The 23,169-nt window shown below is 33.1% G+C and overlaps 1 protein-coding gene across 5 annotated transcripts; it reads right to left on the bottom strand.

Moving 5' to 3' along the window:
* Positions 1–3,397: 3,397 nt before the first annotated feature.
* On the bottom strand, positions 3,398–20,577 carry LOC114311913 (ankyrin repeat domain-containing protein 2B-like). 5 transcript variants are annotated; one of them, XM_082913699.1, is made up of 9 exons: positions 20,266–20,577; positions 19,982–20,037; positions 12,618–12,766; positions 12,058–12,270; positions 11,813–11,961; positions 10,340–10,508; positions 8,948–9,040; positions 3,758–3,897; positions 3,398–3,644 (listed from the first exon to the last, which is right to left on the bottom strand). In XM_082913699.1, the coding sequence occupies exons 2-9, from the start codon at positions 20,025–20,027 to the stop codon at positions 3,545–3,547; spliced, it is 1,059 nt and encodes a 352-aa protein (XP_082769825.1). In that variant the 5' UTR covers positions 20,028–20,037; positions 20,266–20,577; the 3' UTR covers positions 3,398–3,544. The 5 variants fall into 5 exon arrangements, with proteins under 5 accessions (XP_082769825.1, XP_082769828.1, XP_082769826.1 ...); XM_082913702.1 differs by having other exon boundaries at positions 12,618–12,745; XM_082913700.1 differs by having other exon boundaries at positions 19,982–20,033; positions 20,266–20,576.
* Positions 20,578–23,169: the final 2,592 nt, after the last annotated feature.

Here is a 23,169-nt window from a genome sequence, read left to right as displayed (position 1 = left end):
AAAAGTACTGCATCTAATAACTGAAACATCAACTATATCAACACCACATGCACAAACGACCCTCAACATATTTAGAAAATCAATATTATTTCAAACCATATAACTCGGATGGCCCACAATAGAATATGAAATACACATCGTCTCATGTTTCAAATTCTTCCATGTTTTACACAAAATGTCAACCAATTCTTCAAAATTCAATTCGCATGAAACATTAATGACAATAGTATCATTCCTATATTTGCATAACAACAACACTGCACTGCCCATCTAAACTGAAAGAAAAAATACGAAAAATAACTTGTTCAATATAAAAACACTTCACAAGAACAACATAAAAGTCTAGAGAAATTTCTAATAATTATAATTTTCTCTGGATTATAATAACAAGCTTATAATTTTCTCTGGACTCAAATAAAAGTGCAGAGAAATTTACAAACTTAAATACACCTTCAAGATAAAAATTAATCAATCACAGAGAAAATTAATGAATCTAGAGAAAATCATAGAGAAATTTAATGCTAACTATTAAATACAATCATAGACAAAAAATCACACAGAAGGTTTGTTATGAAATTATAAGCTTCTCTGTGATTTTCACTGGACTACAAGCTTACAATTCTCTTTGTGTGATTGTGCAGTATTGGACTCAAATCAAAATCTAGAGAAATTTATGAACTTATATTCACCTTTAAGATAACAAAAATAAAATCACAAAGAAAATTAATGAGTCCATAGAAACTCACAGAGAAAATTAATGAGTCTAGAGAAAATCACAGACAAAATTAATACTAACTATTAAACACAATCACTGACAAAAATCACCGAGAAGATCTGTTATGAAATTATAATTTTCTCTGTGATTTTCACTGGATTAGAAGCTTACAATTTTATCTGTGATTTTCGTTGGATTATAATAACTAACATACAATTTTCTCTGGAATACAAAGAAAAGTGCAAAAAAAAAAAAAAAAAAAAACAGAGTACAAAACTTAGGAAAGTGCAGAAAAACAGAGCCAATCTCTAAACACAAAGAACAAAACTTATCATTGATAAACATGTAACAGAGAACGAAAAATCAACCCCAAAAATCAAAATCAACTCCATTGTCAATAACAAAGAATGAAAAAAAAAAAAAACTACACTAAGCTGGTTTTTCTCTCACATTGATCAAAACTGAAAACAAAAACCTAATTCAAAATATACCACAAAAACTTCTCTGAAATTGGAGTCTTTAAATACAAATCAAATGAGAAATCAAAAACTTACACTGATTATTAAACTTACCTGATTCAACTCCACTGGAAATCCGAGCTTTAACACGACTTCAACTTCTACATGATCAATGAAAATCAACTTCTACATGACTACAAAATTCCTGTAAAATCTTCACGAAAATCTGCATCATCAAAATCTCCATCTCCAAGTTCATCCCAAAAGTAATCTCCTACAAAAATAGTAACGGAATCTTCAGTTTTCAAAATTGAAAACCACGTATATTATAAGGAAGTGTAAAATAGGTATTTTATAAATTAAAATAACATTGAGAGACCTTAGGCATAAAAAAATATTATTATAGATCTTTCCTCGTACTAAAAGTTAGATAGGAATTTTAGACCAATTTTTTCATTGTTAATCCAATCTCACCCCCTTCAAGCTAAAACAAAAAAGACCTACGAAAATGTTAGACTCCACATTTATCATTTGTTACTATACATTTTATTATTATTAATATAATAGGCTCTTCATATATTTCATATTTATTATTTAATGTTGGCACATTTTAGTGTCATTGATATAATAGACTCTACATACATGTTAATATTTAAATGTGTCATATTTATTATATGATAAATACAAACAATAAAAGCAAATAGTCAACTTAGCATTTTTGCTTTCACAATTTTCACTTCAATTGACTAATGAAAAATTATTGCCCAATGAAGAATATCGCTTTTGCAATTAGGATTGCAGAATGCATCGAGCTAGCTGGCTTTGTTCAGTTGGATTTGTTCAGTAAACTAACTGAACTCGAATTCGAATATGATCGATTCGTTTATTTTTATTTAAATTATATAATAAATATATTATTTATATATTAAATAATATATAAATAATAAAAAAATATTGTCGAGTCGAGTCGAGTTCAAATTTCATTAATATTAACAAGTTGAACCGAATTCGAACCCAGTTAGTTATTGAGCCAAGTTCGAATTTAATAAACGAGTTCAATAACAAACGAGTCAAGCTTGAATTGAGTAAAGCTTGGCTTAACTCAATATGTTTGCAGCTCTATTTGCAATTATACTTTAATTGTCTAGTGAAAAGTTGCGGCCTAATAAGCTTATTAGTAAATGAGGATATGTCCAATAAGTCTTAGGCCTCGTTTGGCAACCGAATTTTTTAGCTAAAAAGTTAAAAAGTTACTAAATTAGTCAAAAAGCCAACAACTCATACCAAAAAGTCGAAGATTCTCTTTTCTCTCTACTTTTTATACATCTTTTTGTAAAAAGTCAAAAAATTATCCCAAACATACTAATTTTTTTTAGCTCATATTTTAACCAAATAGCCAAAAAATTACTAAATTAACCTTTTCCCAAATGAGGTCTTATTATGCTACCACATAGTAATGTAAGATTTAATCAATTAAAATATAATTATACAAGAGATTATTAGCCGCAATGTTGTAAGGTCAACACTTTCACAATTGTACTTTAATTAACTAGTGAGAAAACTGGGGGCCTAATTTTATATCTTTAAATGAAGACATCTCCAATAAGTTTTATTAGGCTAATGCAGCTTCATATATTTTTTAGTAATTTCTTTGCACATGAACTTGCTTATTTGTTTTAAATTTTACTGGTTTAATAAGGACAACTAAAATGCATTTGTTATCTTAACGAAAAAACATTTCTAGACAAAAATACATTTTAATGTAATTTTATTACCCTCCTGCCTCCAACCACCACTGATGATTACCCCGGGTTGCCAGTGAATTTTTCAACGACTCTCCAGTGAAATCAAATTTCACTAACTTTTATTGTAAATCAGTGCAATTATTGACTAAACAAAATTGAATTTTTATTTTGTCAGCATAGTGGAACTTGATTTTTTTTTTTTTTTTTATACTGAAATTGCATTACAATTCACTGGAGAAGGGCCATATCCACATATTGATAATCAACTAACGGATGGCAAAGGTGAGAATAGCTAGCATGTACCACCGTAATGATCCTGACTGTGAACTAAGAACACGTGATGAAGTGTTTCATCCATCCCCACGAATTTGGGTATTTCGCAAATGGCATGTCATAAAATCCATCCCCCACGAATATAAAATGTCAAAGGGAAGGGATTGTTTGTCTAACTTGAGGAAAAAAAAAAAAATACTGAGACGTAAGCAATCAGGCAGCAGAAAACATAACATAGACAAAGCACAAAGTTGGATGACAATATCCCTGAGCTCATCAAACAGGTTTTATCCAACAGAATAACATTCTATAACATGGAAAAAGGGCCCAACGTACACAACAAGCCTCTTGGCTTATAGGAAAGCATCCTTCTCTAGCAATTTCAGTACATCATGCTGGTTGTTCAGCTTGGCAACATCGAGGGGAGTTTTACCATCCAAATTCTGGAGAGTACTGCAGCAATGAAAGCATGGGAATAAAAGAAAAAAACAAAGAACGTGTAAACCGAGCAAGTAAAAATAATGACGACGACAGCAGGAAAATTTAGATCACAGAGGTCGACTTACACAGCAGCACCATGTTCCAGCAGAAGTGCTACACACTCCTTCCTGCCATAACCAGCAGCATAATGAAGCGCAGTGTTCTTATTCTTATCCAAAGCATCCACCATTGCTCCAGCCTCAAGGAGGATTTGTGCGCACTTGACCTGTGATGAAATCAAGTAGATCAGCTTACTTTTGTTTTTGTTCTTTTAATTATTACGAGGAACCCCCTGAGCCCACCTACGGTGAGACCCAGGGTAAACCCTGGATAAGTACAACCCACCTGCTTAACAAAAAAAGAGTAGATCAGCTTAGCTACTTACAGTGTTCTGTTATCATTTTTTTATACAAAAAAAAATAAGAGGGACCCTCATCACAAATGAAAACAAGGTGTGGAGGCAACATTTTACCAAAAATCCAATGTGATGACCACCATTTTCCACCTAAGCAGCATGGAGTCAGACACTAACAAACACTTCCCAACATGTATTGGACATACATCCAAATGTATTCTATTGGTTTTTAATTTTTTCAGATCCAAACACATTTCAGACACTTAGTGACGTGTACTTTGCCAAGATACACATGAAACACTAGTTTGAAAAAAATAGCTTTGGGATCTAGTGATAAAAGAAAAACAATGTAGAATTATAAAATCATTCCTCCTTCAAACTGTAGAAATTAGCGTAATGTTGCATTTTTTAAATAATATTTGAACGAAATATTTCATATATAACAATAAATATATAGAATCATATATTTTGCACGTGACCCCATGTGTCATGTCCTGTAATTTTTTTTAAAATTGTTGCGTCAACGTGACACATGTTGCATGTCCATTTTCCTAAAACACCCATTTAAGATGATGAATTTGCACTCAATGGCTACATAAAGCACAATAGATCTGCTAGCATCTTGGTCTCGAGTTCGTGATTTAATAAAGCAATTTATTCATTTGTGGAAGGAGGATTATTGATTTTTTATTCCCTGTTGCACAAGGATTTGGGCTTGCTCTCCACAAAAAAATATTATAAGGATTTTTGGCATCAAAATAGGGATAGGTGTTCGGCATTGCAAAAAACATTTTGGAGCAAAACCATCAACAACTTGTATCCAAATGAAAGAATTCTAGTTTTGGTTTTAATACTCTTCTTGGGTTTTTGATGTGGGTACCCTTTTTGGTTAATGTTTGGGAAAATCCAATTTGATGCAATCTATGTCATTCTACTGAACCATTTGGGTTGTTTTTGCTAAGATTCTAACAATAACATTTTGTGTGTGAACCATGCAATGTTTTTGTTATGTGTTTCTTAACCCCATTTAAATGGCTATTATTATTCTTCCGGTAATTCCTAGGCCAGTTCAAGAAATGAGATTGAGAGTGAAGCCCAAGTATGTTCTGCCAATGTTCACAAAATAGGGCCCTTTTCCTGTAGGGGTGGATGATGCAACCCAAATGCAAATCAAGGAACAAATTGAGAGAGAGAAGACAAATGCCCCAATTAGGGGTAAACCCTAAGGGCTAGAGAGAAACCAAGCTCTACTCCAATCACAATGTATATTCTTTAATCCGAAAAACTAAGTACAATGGTAATACATCACTTATTTATAGAATACAACTATGCTACAACTAATAGGCCACCTAATCATACATGGGCACTTATTCTACTACATCAGTAGGGCTGGCATTTAAAGCGGACCACAAGAAGTGTGTTAGATTCAAATGGAAAGGAAAGGCACTACAAAAAAATCCATTTGTTAAAAATTCACTCTTCAGCTCCAAAACTTCATGATCCATTTTCAAATGTGAAATAAGTGTTGCGCACAAAGTTATTAGGGGACATAACCTGCCAGTGGAGCTCAGAAAAAATAATTACAAAAAAGTGATAAACATTATAAATATTAATAATTAAAATTAAAAAAAAATTCATTAATGTGTAATAATTTTTATAGATTACCACCGATTGGTAATTTCCCCAAGTTATTACCCATAGATTTGTCTCTTTGCTGGCCTCCTTTCAATTTCTCTACAGCCTTCCTCTAGACTGTTCTATATCTACATCTCTCTAGAAGCTTTCAATTCAATGGTTTCTTTCTATCTCAACCTTTCTCTTTATATTTTATATTTAACTCTCTTTTTGGTCTTTATATCTCACTCCTAATATTCTCCCTCTAGTTTGTCTCTTGATTTTCTCTAATCTATCTGTATCTATTCTATGCAATCATGGAGATGAAGCATGTGAGTGGACCTCCACATAAGCACATGATATATATTTCAATTTTTTATGTAGATTGTCTAATGGCACATTAATCTAAACTATGTACAACCCAACCAAAAGTTGTATGTCCTATTCGTTGTTCCATACTAGATAGTTCACCAACACCAAGAACATATTGTAATGCCCCGGGTCTTTCTAGCACAAAAGGCTAGCCAATTGTGGTGGGGTAGGTGCCTAGAATTATAAACTCGCCCCAGGTTTACCTCTTCTTCTGATGTAGGATTAGGGTCTCACAGGGCCCACCACACTGTTGCCACGTGTCCCCACGTGCACCCATACATCACGGGTGACACGAAGCCTCACATGTGGCCCCATCCATCACGAAGAGGTCAGCCATGATACTATTTGTAACCCTGGATCCTTCTAGCACAAAAGGTAAGCCAATTGTGGAAGTGCCTGGGGGTTATAACTTAATACTTGCCCAGGTCTTCTCTTCTTCCTATGTGGGAGTGGGATTAGGGTCTCACATACATAATGTCAAATAGGAAAGAGAGGAAAAAAGAAGCTTGTCATTGAAAGTTCTATAATTTTCACACCTCATATTTCCAGTTCATAATGCTCTATAGGCTTGGGTATGCATGGAAAATTTGATAACCGCTGCAAGCATTGATCCTTGTCATGTTGAAGTAACTTTTTGATACAACTAAAAATTAAGAAATGAAAAGTTTTAGTGCTAAGTTAGTAGTGTAGTAATATTTAGGTACTAAAATTTCAAAACTAAACATTTATGTAAATTTATCCTTCCATATTAAAATTTCCAATCATGTTCCATAGGGCTATGTTACACGGACTAGGGTGCGGGCATCGGCTGTGGGTGCGTATCTAGGAGTCGAACACCTCAAAACTAAAAATTGAGGATACGTAAATATGAATCCAAATTTGGATATCGATACGGATATGGGATACGTTAAATAGTTATTTTTTTAAAATATATTTATTATACGAAGATGAGTTAAAAAAAAGTTGTACCAACATTTATCAAAAAAAAAAAAAAAGTTGTCACAACGATTTTTTTATAAATATGATCAATCATATGGATTAGCCGACCCCATTCGACAGGACTTAAGATTTGGTTTGATTTTTATGATCAATCATATGGATAAGCCATATAACAGCCCATGTTATTAATAGAGATGTTGGCCAGATACAAAACACTAAAAGGCCTAAGTTTTTATTGTTGAACATAGTTTATAAATAGGACCAACTAGAGGACATTCAATCGTCAATGAAGCTATGATTCAACAAATCCAGATCTTGAACCCAAACATCGAAGTAAGTATCTCAACCTCATTCTTCCTTTTTGATCACATCCAAGAGAGAGAAGGCAATTCCGACACAGATCCCACACCCATGTCATGTCGTGTTGACACGGGTACTTCGCCCCAAACAGCCAAGTCCATGTAACACAGCCATTGGGCATATTCAATATCCAGTAAAAAGGCAAATCTCTTTTATATCAACCGCAGACCTTTTTTAAGAAAGTAATTGATGAATGAATGTTATCAAAGCACTTAAGATATGCCAAAAGAATGTCCTCTTTGGGGCTGTCCTTTTTCTTAGACAGTCACTAAGGCCACCTTCTTCTGCTTCATCTCAAATGCTCAAAATCGTATTCAATCATGGTCGAGCTACTCTCATTAGGTATAGCATACTCTCCGTCTAAGGTGGCTTTCTTTGTTTGGAGTGTGGCTCATGGTAAAATCGTCACCACTTAAACATTTAATTTGATTAAAAGAAGGCAAGTGCATGTGCAAGTGGGATGCAGAAAGTGTTAAGTCACCTTCTTTTCCATTGTGAGGTGGTGTGGACGCTATGGTCCTTAACTCCTCTTGTTTGGTGTGGTGTGGATATCCTTTAATGAAGTGGGGAATTTTCTTTGCTCTGGGAGAGGGGTTCTTGAGGGGAGGAAGAAGACTTGGTTCTTAAACCCATTTCCAATCACATGGATCATTTGGGGAGAAAGGAATAGAAAAACTTTCACAGTAAAGAATCAATTTTAAAAGAGTTAACTTTTGTATAGTTCGTTTTTCAGGAGGGATGAACTGTCCTTGACTCAATTTTTGGATTTTCTAGAGACCTTTGAGTGATGCTTTTGTGTATAGTTCCTTAATACTTTGTAAATAGGTGACACCCCCTTAGTGGCTCATCTTAGTAGAATCTTCTTATTTATAAAAATAAATAAATAAATGTGTCCCTTACAAGTACGCATTATATCATTTTAGTCCATAACATTTCAATTGTGTCGATTTCATACCCAAAGTATAAAATTTGTAGAAAAAACGTCTCTATCATTGATGCCGTTTGTATTAGTCATCAAAATTAGGGGTATTTTCTTAACAAACAATTACCCCTTTTTTTATTTATTTTTTTTTTGAAAAAAAGCCATTTACAAATTGCCACAGTTGAAATGTTGGAAATCATTAGAAAAGACATACTTTAGGGACCAAAAGTGTAACTAACCTTTTTTTGTCCTCTCAACTCAAACCAAATATTAGCACACTTTCAGCGGTAAAGACACCACTACAACACCAGTACCAAGTTGAGAAGCACCATGCTTAAAAAGAATTAGAGACTATGGCTACAAGTTTATTATAAAAGCTAGGGCCCACTTGCTCACAGGAGTTTCAAAGCTAGTATATTAGTAGTGCATCCATTGTGGCCCCATTGATTGTAGCAATTGAATTACAAAAGAGAGAAAAAAAATGTGTGATACATCAGGGGTAAGAACCTACTGGCAGTCAGCATAATGAATAACCTATCCCTGCTTTCTGTTATTTTTAAGAAATACAGTGCTAAAACTTAATCAGTACAAGTCAGCATGCACACCCAACTAATTGAATAGAATCTATCACCAAAGAACATAAAAAAAACAGAGTAATATGCAGGCAAAAACACAACAAAAATATAAAGGCTTCACTTCAAAAGGCTATCATACCTCACCATATCCACATGCAAAATGCAATGCTGTCCTTCCCTCTGAATCCTCTTCATCTTTATCAGCACCAGAGGCCAATGCACTCTTCAAACCCTATTAATTGCACAAGGTAAAACTTGTGAAAACTTGCCTTGTATATTAACTACAAATGAAACACAGTGCTTATGAAACAAATTCACTTCATCTTAATTAAGTATATTATAAAAAAATGATGATGGCAAGGAAGCTGTCTATCAGTAAATATACCAAATAATTCTATCCATCACGGGATAATTCCAAATTGAATCTTACAAAGTTTGGTTATTTATCAAAAAAAATAAAAATAAGAAATAATTCCCAACTGAAAACGTAAGAGTCATTTTCCAAGCATTGGTTGTTTACCTCGCACACACTTCGCTTGAATTTTTGTCGACTTATCCACAAGTTTTAAAAGTGATACCAAAGTTAAGATTTCACAAACATGTTTATTTTATGCTTCCATTGAAAATTAACTTCACTGAAGAATGCCATTTAAAGTAATTAACTACAACCCCGTGACACCAAATAGTGCATAATTTCCAACTGAGGGCCTTCTAAGACGGTCAATAATTTCTTGCATTTATCAAGGAGCTACTCAGCGAGATAGAGATTATTAAAAATTTGGAATCCTCAAAATGAGCAGGAAACCATCTAGGGCACGTGTATAATGCTGTTTGGTACCAACTGACGCAGCATAGTTTACTAGCCACCAAGAATTATAGGCTTTCTGAATTTATGATGTATTTATTTGTCAATGTTATCGTATGTTCATACAAAAAAGTACATGTTATGATTCTAAATCCAGTTAAAAATATCTCTCTACACTCATTTGTACAAGAATTTCTCCCTAAGGTATAAGAATAACAATGCATGTAGTGGGTGTACAGAGATATTTAAGGTGTGTATTTAGAAGCTTCCCCCTACTGCCAAGGCAAACATTCCTCAAGACCAATGGTGTGTTCAATATGGAAAGAATTTTTGTCCATTCACAATTACTTTCCCCGCCAATATGGTCACCCGAACCACAAAAGTCAATAAAAGTCATTTTTTAATTTCTAAATGGCACAACTAAATACAAGAATTCTTTAATTGCCAAAATATGCAAATTGATGGGAAAATGTGCACAAGTATACCCTTCAGCTTAAAACCCCACTTATTTTTATTCTATTTTACCTAGCCCTTGTACATGAAACTGAATCTGACCAAGCAAATTAAGATAATCAACCAGGTCAAATTTTCGTCCACTCCTCACCCTCCCCACTTGGTACAGATTAAAACTGCTGTTTCACAAATTAGGGACCGGAAGAGTTCAAGAAAAGTACTTCATCAAGGACCAGATGGTAACAAAGAACAGTAATAGCAAACACTGAATACCTCCACATCACCAACACTGGCAGTGTGATGAACAATGGATTCATCATCATTTCCTGGCTCTTCTGCTTCATCTGGCCCAGAATTTTCAGTGGAGGTAGCGGCGTCTCCTGTGACTGCAACACCCATTGCTTCACTCAACTTCTGTAGAACATCTTTATCATTCCAGTACCTAGACAACACAAATAAATTTTCAAAACAATAGTGAGGCAAAAAAAAAAAAAAAAGGGAAATAAAGAAAGTAAAAAAGTAAAATAAAGACAAAAATCTTCAGTTAAAAAAGTGTCACATCTTCAACAAGTGCATTTCTTTCCCATTTTTCTAATAAAGTAAAACAAACAAAGAGTTTCAAAAGAACTACAAATTATTGTTGGCCATTGTCTTTGTATCCCTTTTTTTGGGTTTCAAATTCCAACAGCCAAATTCTAGGTTCATTAAATCTAAGCTTAGACATCAAATTTTCATTAATGCTTTTAAATAATAAATTAAAACATAAGTGATATGAACTTTCCCTTGAAGGTTTGAAAGAAAGAGTGAGAGGGAGATATACGATGACGTTCATTCTCACTACAATCTATGAGATATATAAATATCTGGAAACTTGAATAAAAGAAATCTGTTTTAATGGATGCAGAAGTAACGTAGAGTGACCTGGGCATCAGTTATTTTGATCATATAGTATAATTTAAGACAGTATTCAAATAACCAAAATAAACTACCACATGCAGTTCATGTCCCTTTTTTTTACATGTAAAATGTGCATCACACGATGTGCTCTATGGTAATCATCAAAGGTGCAATGCACATTATCATATTCTATATGAAACATATGATGTTGTATAACATCAAATCTAAGAAGCATGGACACTTTTCAGAAGGTTGTATGTCCATGTCAGACACTCATCTAAACATGTCTTATCAGTCGTATTATTATTTTATTTCTAGACGTGGGCACACTTCAGACTCTTGGGGACACACTTGTCCATCAATACACATGATACTAATTATGAGTTTGAACAAAACAACTTTGGATACAATGATAGAAGAAAACAATATAGATCTATATGAATTAGCGTTATTTTGTATTTTTCATTATATTTGAATGATATATTCATATATATATATATATATATAACATATTATAAATATATAAAACTTGTGTCTCCCCCATGTGTCGTGTCAAACAATTTTTTAAAATTGTAGTTTTAGTGTGTCCGTCGTGTCACATTTCTTGTCCATGCTTCTTACTTCTTAGCATACAATATTGATAATGTAAAAGAAGATATAGAAGTGCATAAAATCATATCATATATCATTATACTGGTGATGTAAAAACAAAAAATAGCTAGATAATGATAAAACTAGAAAAGATTTACAAGGTCATACAATCATATCATATATCATTTATGATAGTGAGGTAATAATAAATAGAGCTAAAAATTGGTGAAAATACAATCTTAAATTAATATTTCTGACCTCATCATTGCAGCTGGACCTCCTGTTTCTATCTCCTCTAAGATAGGTTTCAAAGCTGGATCTTCTTTGATGCGCACCATTCGTTCTTCAAGTTGGTCTTTGTGAGAAGGATTAGTCAGGCTGTCAAGCATGCTGGACATTGATGGATCCTGTGAGAAGATATGACAAGTTTTGACCACCAGCTGCTAACCTTTTATTATCTCTTAAATAGATAAAATGACAATATATAAGAAGTTTATACATACCTGCATCAATGCATTACCAAGGCGCTCAGCCATCGTCATAAATTGGGGATTCTGCATAACCTGTTGCATGGTTGAGTAGTACTGTTGCGTATCAAATTGAGGGATATCATCTTCAGCTGCTGCGCCATGAAAAGTCTTTTGGAGCTGCTCCGCCATCTGGTTAAATGCAGGATCCTTTGATATCTGTTCAGCTAATTCTTTAATGCTAGGGTCCTATATTTGTCATACAATCAACAGTTAGAAGTAATAAAAAAGAGAAATTAAATGAATTTTACAATAAAATCTTTTTTTAGGCAACAATGATAGTATAGACTAGTTGAAAATTCTTGAAAGAGAAAGGGTGTTGGTAGATTATTTTGTTATATGTAAGAGAAAGGGTGTTGGTTGATTATTTTGTTATATGTAATATCTAGTTGAAACCCTTTCTTTTCCAAATTGTCGAGTGGGCAACCAAAGATTACATATGCATCAACATAGGATAAAATTTTGTTAAACTAAATATGCAACTATACAAGTGACAAATTCATCTAAATAACGAGATTAAAAAATAAATAAATTACATTAAGTAGGCCAGTCATAGCTGAGAAATCAAAAGGATTTGCAGCAAACCCAGCTCCTGCAGAGGTTGGTCTTCTTTGTCCTGTCTGTGTGTCCACAGAGGATGATTCTGACTCTGGACTTTTGCTCTCTGTTGTAACAATCTTTTCATCTAAGAAGAGTAATATATGCAAGAATAACATGTTCATGAGCTTAAACAAGTCAACATTAAATTATTCCAAATGAGCTTTCTTATCAAAATAAAAGATTACAAATGAAGTCATAATCAATATGTACAAAATACAAATCACAAACTAGAAATAAAAAAGATAAATAATAATAAAATAAAAAATTCTAGAATAGCGCTGGTATTGCAAGATCAATCATTAAGCACAGGTTCGAGTTTTGACAAGAGGCAAGAGTGTTTACAATAGGCCATCCTTGGCTTTCTTCGTTTTCGATGAAAAACAAATCAAATCTCAATCTCCGAAAGTGTCAAGATACAAAACAAGCAGCCAGAAACAACTGTCCCTATTGTATTTTAGATGGAGTCAGCTATAGGGCTAAGAAGGAGGGCGGACTTCTCTATTTCCCTGTTAGTGCACTACTTCCTTTTCTCCGTTTAAGACCCTTCTCCCTCTTAGTCAGGTGCTCGTGTTCTTGTTATCAAGGATTGGCATCACCTGGGTGAGTCTCTCCTTTTGGCCTCAGTAGGATATTTCCATTTTAGAATGAGGTTTTCTTTTTCTGTTAAGCGTCACAGCTATGAGACTTCCTAAAGAAAACCACAATCACAGTTTATCAACCACTAACAAGACCTTTCTTGATGCTGTTTCTCTTTTTTCAGTTTCTTATCAAGTAGGATTTCTTTTTATGTATCTTGTGGGTTTCTAAATTCAAATTGGTTTTGAACTTTTAGTCAAGTAAGATTCTTAGTAAGATCTTTGTGGGTGGTTTGTTATTTTTTTTTATTTAAAAAAAAAATGAATGAATTTGACAGCCCAACAAGTTTATTTTTATAACCCACAGATTTTCATTATAAGAAATTACAATTTTTCCAAAGGCCCATAAAGTCTGTGTATTACAACCAAAGTGGTAAAAAAATGAAGAATACTTTATGATCCAAAAGCCCATAAGGTTTTTCTCCAATGTGGTCAAATATGAACAATACTCTATGATCCAATGATCCAGAGTATAAGAAATTCACGGAAGGCTAAATTCATAGAAGTGATGATACTTGGACATTGGCATGATGTCATAGAGAAACTAATAAATTTTTTTCTATAATTATGTTTCTAGCATTATTAGAGTCTTATTTTATTATTATTTTTATGTTTTCTAGGATTTTTAAGGTTATGGGTATTTTGGTAATTTTATATTTACTGACATAGGTTGTATGGGTCGCCCATGGATCGTCTTGTGGGTCAAGTTATTTAAATAGTCTTTGTTTTTATTTTTGTTTGGTCTTAAATTAGTTTTAGAAGTCAAAAATATTATAATAATTTCATTTTTTTATTTTAATTGGTTTAGGAAGTCTTTTAGTTCTATATAAAGTCATGTAATGCCATTAATTCGATAGACTTAATATTTTAGAGAATTTTTTAAGTTTTGAAGCTTTCTTATGGTTTGTGTGATGCAATCAAACCCTAGGTGTGATGCCTAAGAGATTTTAGGAGTGATTCACAAACTTATCTTCTCCTCCTCCTTTCTCTCTTTCTTAAATTTCAGCACTTTCACAGCCACAGAACAGCCCTTACAACACTATCTTGCATCAATTTTGGTATCAAAGCGAAAGATCTTATTTTTTTGTGCAAGTTTCGAAACATGTCTATGCATCCTTGAAGATCTCTCAAAAGATGAATATTTTCTAAAAACCAAAGAGATCAAATTCTTTTTAAAATTGTCGAGTAATTAGATAGTTTTCAAGTTCGGCTTAATTCTTTGGAAAAACGAGCAGCCCAACAAAAAGTCGTAAACACTCATATTATAAGGGAAAAAAATAATCTGATTGATGAATCAAAAACACCCCAAGGGGCACCAACTTTGAAGAAATTTGTCAACCCAAATTCTGCGTGTTACAAGATAGATTTTGTGGATGACAAGCAAACTTTTTCCATAGGAAAAGATGACCAAATTTTGAAGAATGAAAAAACAGTTATTGATGATTCAAAATAAATCCAACAATCCCCTATAAAAATTGTTGCTCAAGAGTCTCAAGAGCAAGCTGCTGGTACAGAGCCAGACTTCTCTCCAACAAAGCCAAACAAGAACAAAATGCATGGAATGAATTTTGCAGCTCAATATTTGGATCAATTCAAGAATGTTTCAATTCCTTCTATTGATTTTGTCATTCTTGACATATTTAGTATCATGAAGGACAAGATCAATTTCTCAAAATTTTTGTTCCTATCTCTAACAAAGAAAAGGTGGCGACAACATAAATATTTTAACATGAAGTCGTGGATGCAATTTCAAAACTTGTAAATGCTTATACTTCAACACTTCAAAACTCGAGGTCGAGTTTTTTCTAACCAAGGGAGACAGAGTATAAGAAACTCAAGGAAGGCTAAATTCATGGAAGTGATGATATACTTGGACATTGGCATGATTTCATAGAGAAACTGATAGAAATCTTCTATAATTATATTTCTAGTATTATTAGAGTCTTATATTATTATTACATTTATGTTTTTTAGGATGTTCAAGGTTATGGGTATTTTGGTAATTTTATATTTACTGACATAGATTGTATGGGTCGCCCATGGGTCATCTTGTGGGTCAAGTTATTTAATTAGTCTTTATTTTTGTTTCTTATTTGGTCTTAAATTAGTTTTAAAAGTCAAAGATATTATAATAGTTTATTTTTCTTTTTTTTTGTTCTAGTTGGTTTATTAAGTCTCTTATAGACTTAACAATTCGATAAACTTAATATTTTAGAGAATTTTAAGAGCTTTGAAGCTTTCTTATAGATTGTGTGATGCAATCAAATCCTAGGTGTAATGCCTAAGAGATTCAAAGAGTGATTCCTGGACCTCTCTTCTTCTCCTCCTTTCATTCTTTCTTTCTTAAATTTCAGCACTTTCATAGCCCCAGAACAGCCCTTACAGCGCTGTCCTGCATCATCCAAAGTTTAAAATAATTTTTTTCTAATTTACCAACTAGTGACTATTAATTTAAGTCCACAAACGATTGTTCATGTCCCTCAAAGGCCACAATTGACAACACAAGAAACTCTGCCCATTACGCTTCAAAGACCAACAATGGATAGTTCAAAAAGTGATTATCAACATCCGCTTTAAGTCTACAATGGACAGTTCATTAAATTAAGCCCACAGTAAATGTTGAAGTGGCATGGAAATTAAAATTAGGGAAATAAATAAGGACAATATAAACTTTTTAGAAAAATCATTAATGGAGTTAGACTTGGCACTTAACTCCAGACTACATGGAGGTTAAGTGTAAATTTTTAAACCTTGAGAGGGTAATATGTATTCGAGCTAAACCATTGGGAGATGAAGTGTAATTAACCCAACTATATATAGGCCTCATTAGGGAACTTGGCTATTTTAGTTAATTTTTTGGCTTTCTGGCTATTTTATGAGATGAAAAAAAGTTGTGATTGGGATGATTTGTGAATTTTTTTGTAGTTAAATAGATAGTTGTGAGAGAAAAAGTGATTGATTGATGTGTAGGATGTGACACTTTATCTTATTAGTTATTTCAACTTTTTTTGTCTTTATTGGCTATTTTAGCCAAAAGAAACTCTTGCCAAACACCCCCATAGAGAGAGAGAGCTCATAGTTAAAACATATATATGATAATTGTAAATAAATTATATAAAAGATTTTGGTGTTTTAGAGATGTTTGGTGTAGTTTTCTATTATTTTGATGTAATTTGATACTATTTGAAAAAATGGAGTTGAAGCTCTATTTGGCTCTGGTTTGCCGAACAAACCAAAATTTTTCGGCCTTTGGTAGTCGAACATATTAAGACTGTTTGGATAATTAAAGCCGAATATGACTAATTTCACCAATTTCAACCCATTTGGCTGACCAAAACCACAAAACTCAAATTCAAGAAAAAAAAGGACAAAAAAATGGCGTTTATTCACACCACCACCCCATCATCCTCATCTATGGTGGTGAAAGACACCAAAGAGAGAGATGGGAGCTGTAAAAAAAAATGAGAGGTTAGGGACGAGTATATGTTTGGATAACGTGTAAAGAGATCTATGGTTGGAAATGGTTAGTGTTACACGGTTAGTTCCAAAGTTGGTTCGAAAATGGTTAGCGGAGCCTCATGTGTAGGTTCCAAAGTTGTTTGGTTTGTTATTTGCTAGTCCTTGCTTGTTTTCAATTATTTTAGTTTTAAATTTGGTTTAAGAAAACTTATTGTAGTTGGAATGAGGAAATCCTAGTAGGATAGCAATAATAAATAAGTTCTTTGTAATTAGACAAGTTGATTAATGGAATTCTCCAAAGATTTTTGCTTTTGTTCAATGATGAGACCCCAATGATTTCTTGTAGATTAGACCTGCACAAAATCTTAGGGGCTTAGAGCTTAGTAGCAGGAATCATGCAAACAAATGCCGTTTCTTTTGAGAGAGAATCGCGTTTCTATCTAAGATGGGATCGATGGTGAAAATCAAAAGAGACATTGACTGAGAGAGGGAGAGAAGAACCTGATCTGGTCTTGTGATTGCCAAAATCATGACTTCCCTCTCTCTCTCTCTCTCTCTCTCTCTCTCTCTAAGCTTTTTCTTTGTACAAGGAAACTAAAGAGTATTAAACTTGAGACTATATATTATATATTATAAATGAATATCATATTATACAAGGTGAATTTTGATTTGACTCTTCTTTGGCAAGTAATAGAATCCAACTGATTCTGTATTGTAAAAAGTTGATTGTGCCTTGTATTGCAAAATGTGCATTGCACAAATACATAAAGAATCCAGATCACCAATTATTATCCCATGTGGCCGTTGTGTTGACCAACTCAAAAATAATAAATATATATACTATGAATAAAAAAATAAATGTATATAAAATAATTAACAAGAACACGTATTATATATTTGATTTTGATAAATTGATATATTTAAATAAGCCAAAATATATGCCTTGCTATATTTTTTTAATTATTTTACATTATGGTCATGTTTGTTTGGATGGACATGAGCTTAGGATTGGATTAATAGTCTAATAAAATTATTAATCCGATATTTGGTTAAACAATTGAAATACGGACTAACACCCCATCCGGATATGGTATCTCACATATGATGAACTATTCAATCCCACAGAAGGGGTGGGATATAAATTGAAAGACTAAGTCAAAGTCTGGATTGTTACTCAGTTCTTATAATCCTAACTTAATCCAAACATAGGATAGGATACACAATCTAAAAGGATTTGTAATCCTAGGACTATTAGTTATGGGAATGCTAATCCAATCTAATCCAATCCGCCCAAACAAACATGGCCTCTATATAATACATAAGCGCTCCTGAGGTGTTCCTAACTTAAGAAACTTCTATGTGTTCACACTCTCGCTCCTGCTTTTTGCAACTAAGGCTTACAGAGATTACAAGATTACTAACCTTCTTTTTCTTCTTATTCCTTATTTCACTTTTCAATACTAATAGCCAATATTTGTAGCCACAACCAACCATTCTAAGACCCTAGTTCATCCCTGAATCTAAATCCCTAGTTACCCTATTATAATATCCCTGAAATCCTTGATAAACCCCTTCTGTCTTGAAAATCCAACAAGCTTACCTATTTGATTGTTCACCCTAGAAAGCCCTAAACCTTTTCAAGTCTAAATCCATCCTTGAACCATAATCTTAACTTTTCCACCATAAGCACTATATGTTAAAGGCCTAGCCACCATACATTCCATACCTAATCATAGGGAAACCTTTATTAGGCTCCATCCCATATCAACTAACTTACCCATTTTGTAGCCCTCACAAGTGCTATCTCTCTCATCCTCATTCCATCCTTGTCTCCCATCATCTCTCTTCTTTTTCCAATATTCTTTGACTTATCAATAACAATTGAGTTCCCATTAACACCTCTCTCTCTCTCTCTCTCTCACCCACTTTTCTCCCTCCCCTGAGCCCTTTTCTTGATTTCCTCTTTGTTGAAATTCTCCCCTCCCCCCCCCCCCCCCCTCTCCCCCCTTCTTTTTTTCTCCTTTTGATATTTCCTCATTCCAAACACCACAAAATTATCAAGGAATTGCTAGGAATGTGCTCTTACAGAAAACACCATGAAGGCCTACTTATGTCATCATCATATTATTGTAGCATTGTGGCTAGATTGAGATCTAGTAACATTGCATATGCCATGAGTGAATCTTACTTCCCTTTCCCTAAAACTGGCTGGCTCATCAGAGAATCATTGGCATGGGAAAGGAATTAATGTAGATCTAATGAAGACAAATAAGGCCCAGTTTCCTCAACAGATAGCTTCCAATGATCCAGCAGACACAACAAAGTGTCAACAAACCAAAATTATATTGTTGGCTCTCTAACCTTTACTAGGCTTCATCCTATATCAACTGCAGTGCCTTATGCCTTGCTCCAGCAGGCACAACGAAGTGTAAATACAAAATTGCAGATTTTGAGATCCATAATATTGCTTGTATTGGCTCTCTAATCATTTTATAGGGTCATAGATTTCAAGGGTGCAGCAGATATGGTTTGTTTCAAATTGTTCTCCTCATAACAGCGAAGGTTATATTTCATCTGACAGACACACAAAAACACACACACAAATAAATAAATAAAAATTTGTTCCCTTTTACAGTTGTCTATCCACCACCTCCAATGACCATTCACTAGCACAACCTTCCATTATTATCTCCTAAGGAATTTGATCATTTTAAGTATTATATCATGGAAAATGCTAAAAACAACCCTTTTTAAAAAGAATATAGAAATATATAAAAATATGTGAAAGTGTTTTAGGATATGTGAAATATGTATCGGAATTATAAATATTTTAGCATTATGTGCTACTCATTGACAGCCCTTAGCAGGACCTTATATATCATCTTTAATCTCCATCAGAAATATTGAGAAGAGTAGCAAAACAACTTTTGAGTGTCAATCAAAGAAGACCAACTGTGGTAGACGGTGACAAATAATTTAAACCCAGTATCATAAACAGTAAATAATCAAGTTCCAACATGCACATGTTGGTTGGTTCATCGCAAGGAAATCCAAATCGCAGAGTCATGATAAAAGTAAAACTCAAGCAAATCTTAAAATATTTTATCTAAAAAATAAAAATAAAAATAAAAAGAAATAAAAAGGAAATCATGGATTTCATACGCAAGCTAACAGGTATGCCTCCATCAAGGAATCACTCATCTTACCGGGACTGCAAGAGGTCGGAATATCCTTTTGCGAATTCGAAGCCATGACCAGCTGTCTTTATCACACACACACACACATACACGGAGAGAGAGAGAGAGAGAGAGAGAGAGAGAGAGAGAATAGAATAGAATAGAATGTTAAAATCCAGAAGTTGTCTACAGAAAAAGACCTTGAATAAATAGGTGTTAAACATGAAATCAAACAATCTAAGCCAATTCCAAAAGCCAAATCCCAGAAACCCCAAATAGTAGCGTAACTGTAAGAACAACAGTAAGACTAAAACCTTATGATGACGGCTTAGATAGGCTCCGACGCACTGGATTGCCTCGCGTGCTTTTCAAAATTGAAGGAGAAACTTTCTCAATTCACTATCTTGAACGGATTTGATTTTAAAACCCCTATTCACCTCACCACCGAAAATTCGATGCAAGTTTCAGTGGGCCACCTCAATCCTTATCTCCCCAAATGAATGGTTCCTACTTCTACACTGCGATAGCAAGACATCAAACATTTTTGGATAAATTACGCTTGCTCACTTGACGTTTGTAAAAATACAATAAACTCAATTTTAACAGAATTATATTCACTTTGTTTTGGGGAGGGGTGAGTACGGTTCGAATTAGATCGGATTGGTATTTACGGTTTTTAAAAAATTGGAATCAATCTAATTCGTTTAAATTATGGAGTAAATCTGAATCAATTCATTTGAATACGGATTAGATCGGTTTAGGACCACGGATTCACATAATTAAATAACAAAAATATATTTATTAACTTTAATTTTATAAAAATATAAACATAGCGCTATATTAGTTCCACAATAACAATATATTTTTCTATAACAGCGACATATTGTTCTAAAATTTAAATAATCATAAGAAAATTGGTTTCATTATAAGTACTTAAATCATTACAACTTAAAACTAAAAACCAACAAACAAGAGTAATAAAAGAAAATATTATATGGTTTTAGGTTTGAGTTTAGATTTTATATAGAATTAAGAGAAGATACTATGGGGGAGGATGTATAATAAAAATATAGACTATTTATATACGGTTCGGATCGGTTCCAATCCGAAACCGTGGGGTTCAATCCGGAACCAATCCGTAAACTACGGATTTTTAATTCTTCAATCTGGAACCGAACCGCGGATTCAAAAAACCAATCCAAACCTATCGGATTTGACTGGATTGGATCGGATTACGGATTTCACGGATCACTTGCTCAGCCCTAGTTTTGGGGGGGATTTATTTATACCAAACAAAAATACAATAAATTACGCTTGCCTTTTGTCCTATTCAAATAAAGTCTAGAAATTATTCTTGCAGCGTAGTTAGCCTCATGTATTTATAATTTTATTCCGTAACATCTTTTTTTCTTGATTTAGATTTTTTATTGGACTATTATACTCTTATTTTATTTTATTCATATGTATTACACACAAAATAAGATATACACGTTTTTTCATATCTTGTTCTTTTTGATATATACATTTTTCATTTTTTTCTTTTTTCTATTTTAGCAATTTTGCATGATCACTGTTTGCTAGGCATTCACTTTTTTCTCTTTCTAAAACAACGTGAATGTTCACATTGATTTTATAATCTCTAAAAATATCACAATATCAACCTTGCAATAATCACGAACCATCATTTCTATGTGTATACAAGCATGAAGTATACATTTATGCACAATCAAATTATTGATATGAGTGTTAACATCACGAATAAAATATCAAATAAATTAGTTTAGTCACATGAAACTAATAGTTATGTGTACATAATTATAAAGCAACAGAAACTAATGTGAATATTAGCATTGACTTTGTAATAGCAAACATTTTAATAACATACCAGTGTACCTTATTAGGCACAACTAAAATAATTAAGAGTAATGTTTCATCCCCCCTTTTCCCCCACCCGCATTGACCCCCTCTCTCTCTCATTGGTTACCTTTTCTTTTTCTTTTTCTTTTTTTTCCTGCTCCTCCAATCACCCCCTGCCACGTGGCAAAGGGGGGTGAGGGGGTGACCCCCAAAAGGGGGTCCCAAGCATTATTCAATAATTAATTCTAGTTCTTTTGTTCAATCAATATATATTCCAATATTTTTACAAAATTGCAAAAGATGTGAAGTTCACATCCATTGGTAGTGGATAGATTGCTTTTTGTATGTAAATCATGGGTTTTGTATCGGAGAAAATCATAATGTTCACATCAATAATAGATTTTGGCATGCTTGTATGCTTTCAACGCGCGTACAATGACATCATCAAACTTCATGTATTTGGTGTAACGACTCCAAAATGCATGTCACAATTATATTTATTTAATTATGCGATAATACGAATTAATTTGAAAATATTTGATGCGGCTACAACTTCAGGACTGAAATTGATGACATAAATGGGTTCAGAAATCAAAATTGAGTGCAAGGATTTGTTAATTGGAATTTTTAGAGTTACTCGGAAAGTTTAATTAAAAATTGATTCCGTCTGATTCGCTAATTTTAATAGTTTGGAATTAAATAATCGAATAGGAATTGAAGCTTAATACACATTAGTATAATTTAATTTAGTGTAATTAAGATTTTAAGATGTTGAGACTAATTTACTTTGAGTCAAATTAATCTTAATTAATCTCTTAGCCTTAGGTAATTTTACTTAATTTATTAATCTATTTAATTTGAGCCTAGTGTCTTTCATACTCATCAAATGAGTTTAGACGAGGGAGCTAGTGGGTCTTGTTGAATGGCTTCACACTATACACGTAGAGAGAGGAAGAGAGACTTGAAAGTGTAAACTCAACCCAGGAAAAGAAGAAAAAGAAAGTGAAGAAAAGAACACTTAGAGAAAGAAGAAATTTGAAGGAAAAGTAGGAATTCAACTCAATTCTCTAACTCTAGGTAAGAATTCCTTGCTTGTATCTCACCAATTTGAAGAATCACATTCATATTTATAGAATTCTAGATTATTTAAGAAGAATATAAACATGATGAGGTGAATTAAACTTGATTGTAAGAGATGTTGATATAAATAAAAAATGTATATATGCATATCAAGATTTTTAACGATTCATGAACATACATTCATTCTCTTGCAGGGATTCATAAAATGAAGTAATTTTCCATGAGAGTTGAGGATTTTAAGCTTAAGGATGCAAGTTTTAAGATTAAACATTTCAATTCAT

Source organism: Camellia sinensis, chromosome 2 (genome assembly GCF_055761805.1).
Source record: "Camellia sinensis isolate YWXY chromosome 2, ASM5576180v1, whole genome shotgun sequence".
NCBI classification, from domain to species: Eukaryota; Viridiplantae; Streptophyta; class Magnoliopsida; order Ericales; family Theaceae; genus Camellia; species Camellia sinensis.
This window is presented reverse-complemented; position numbering and strand designations above follow the sequence as displayed.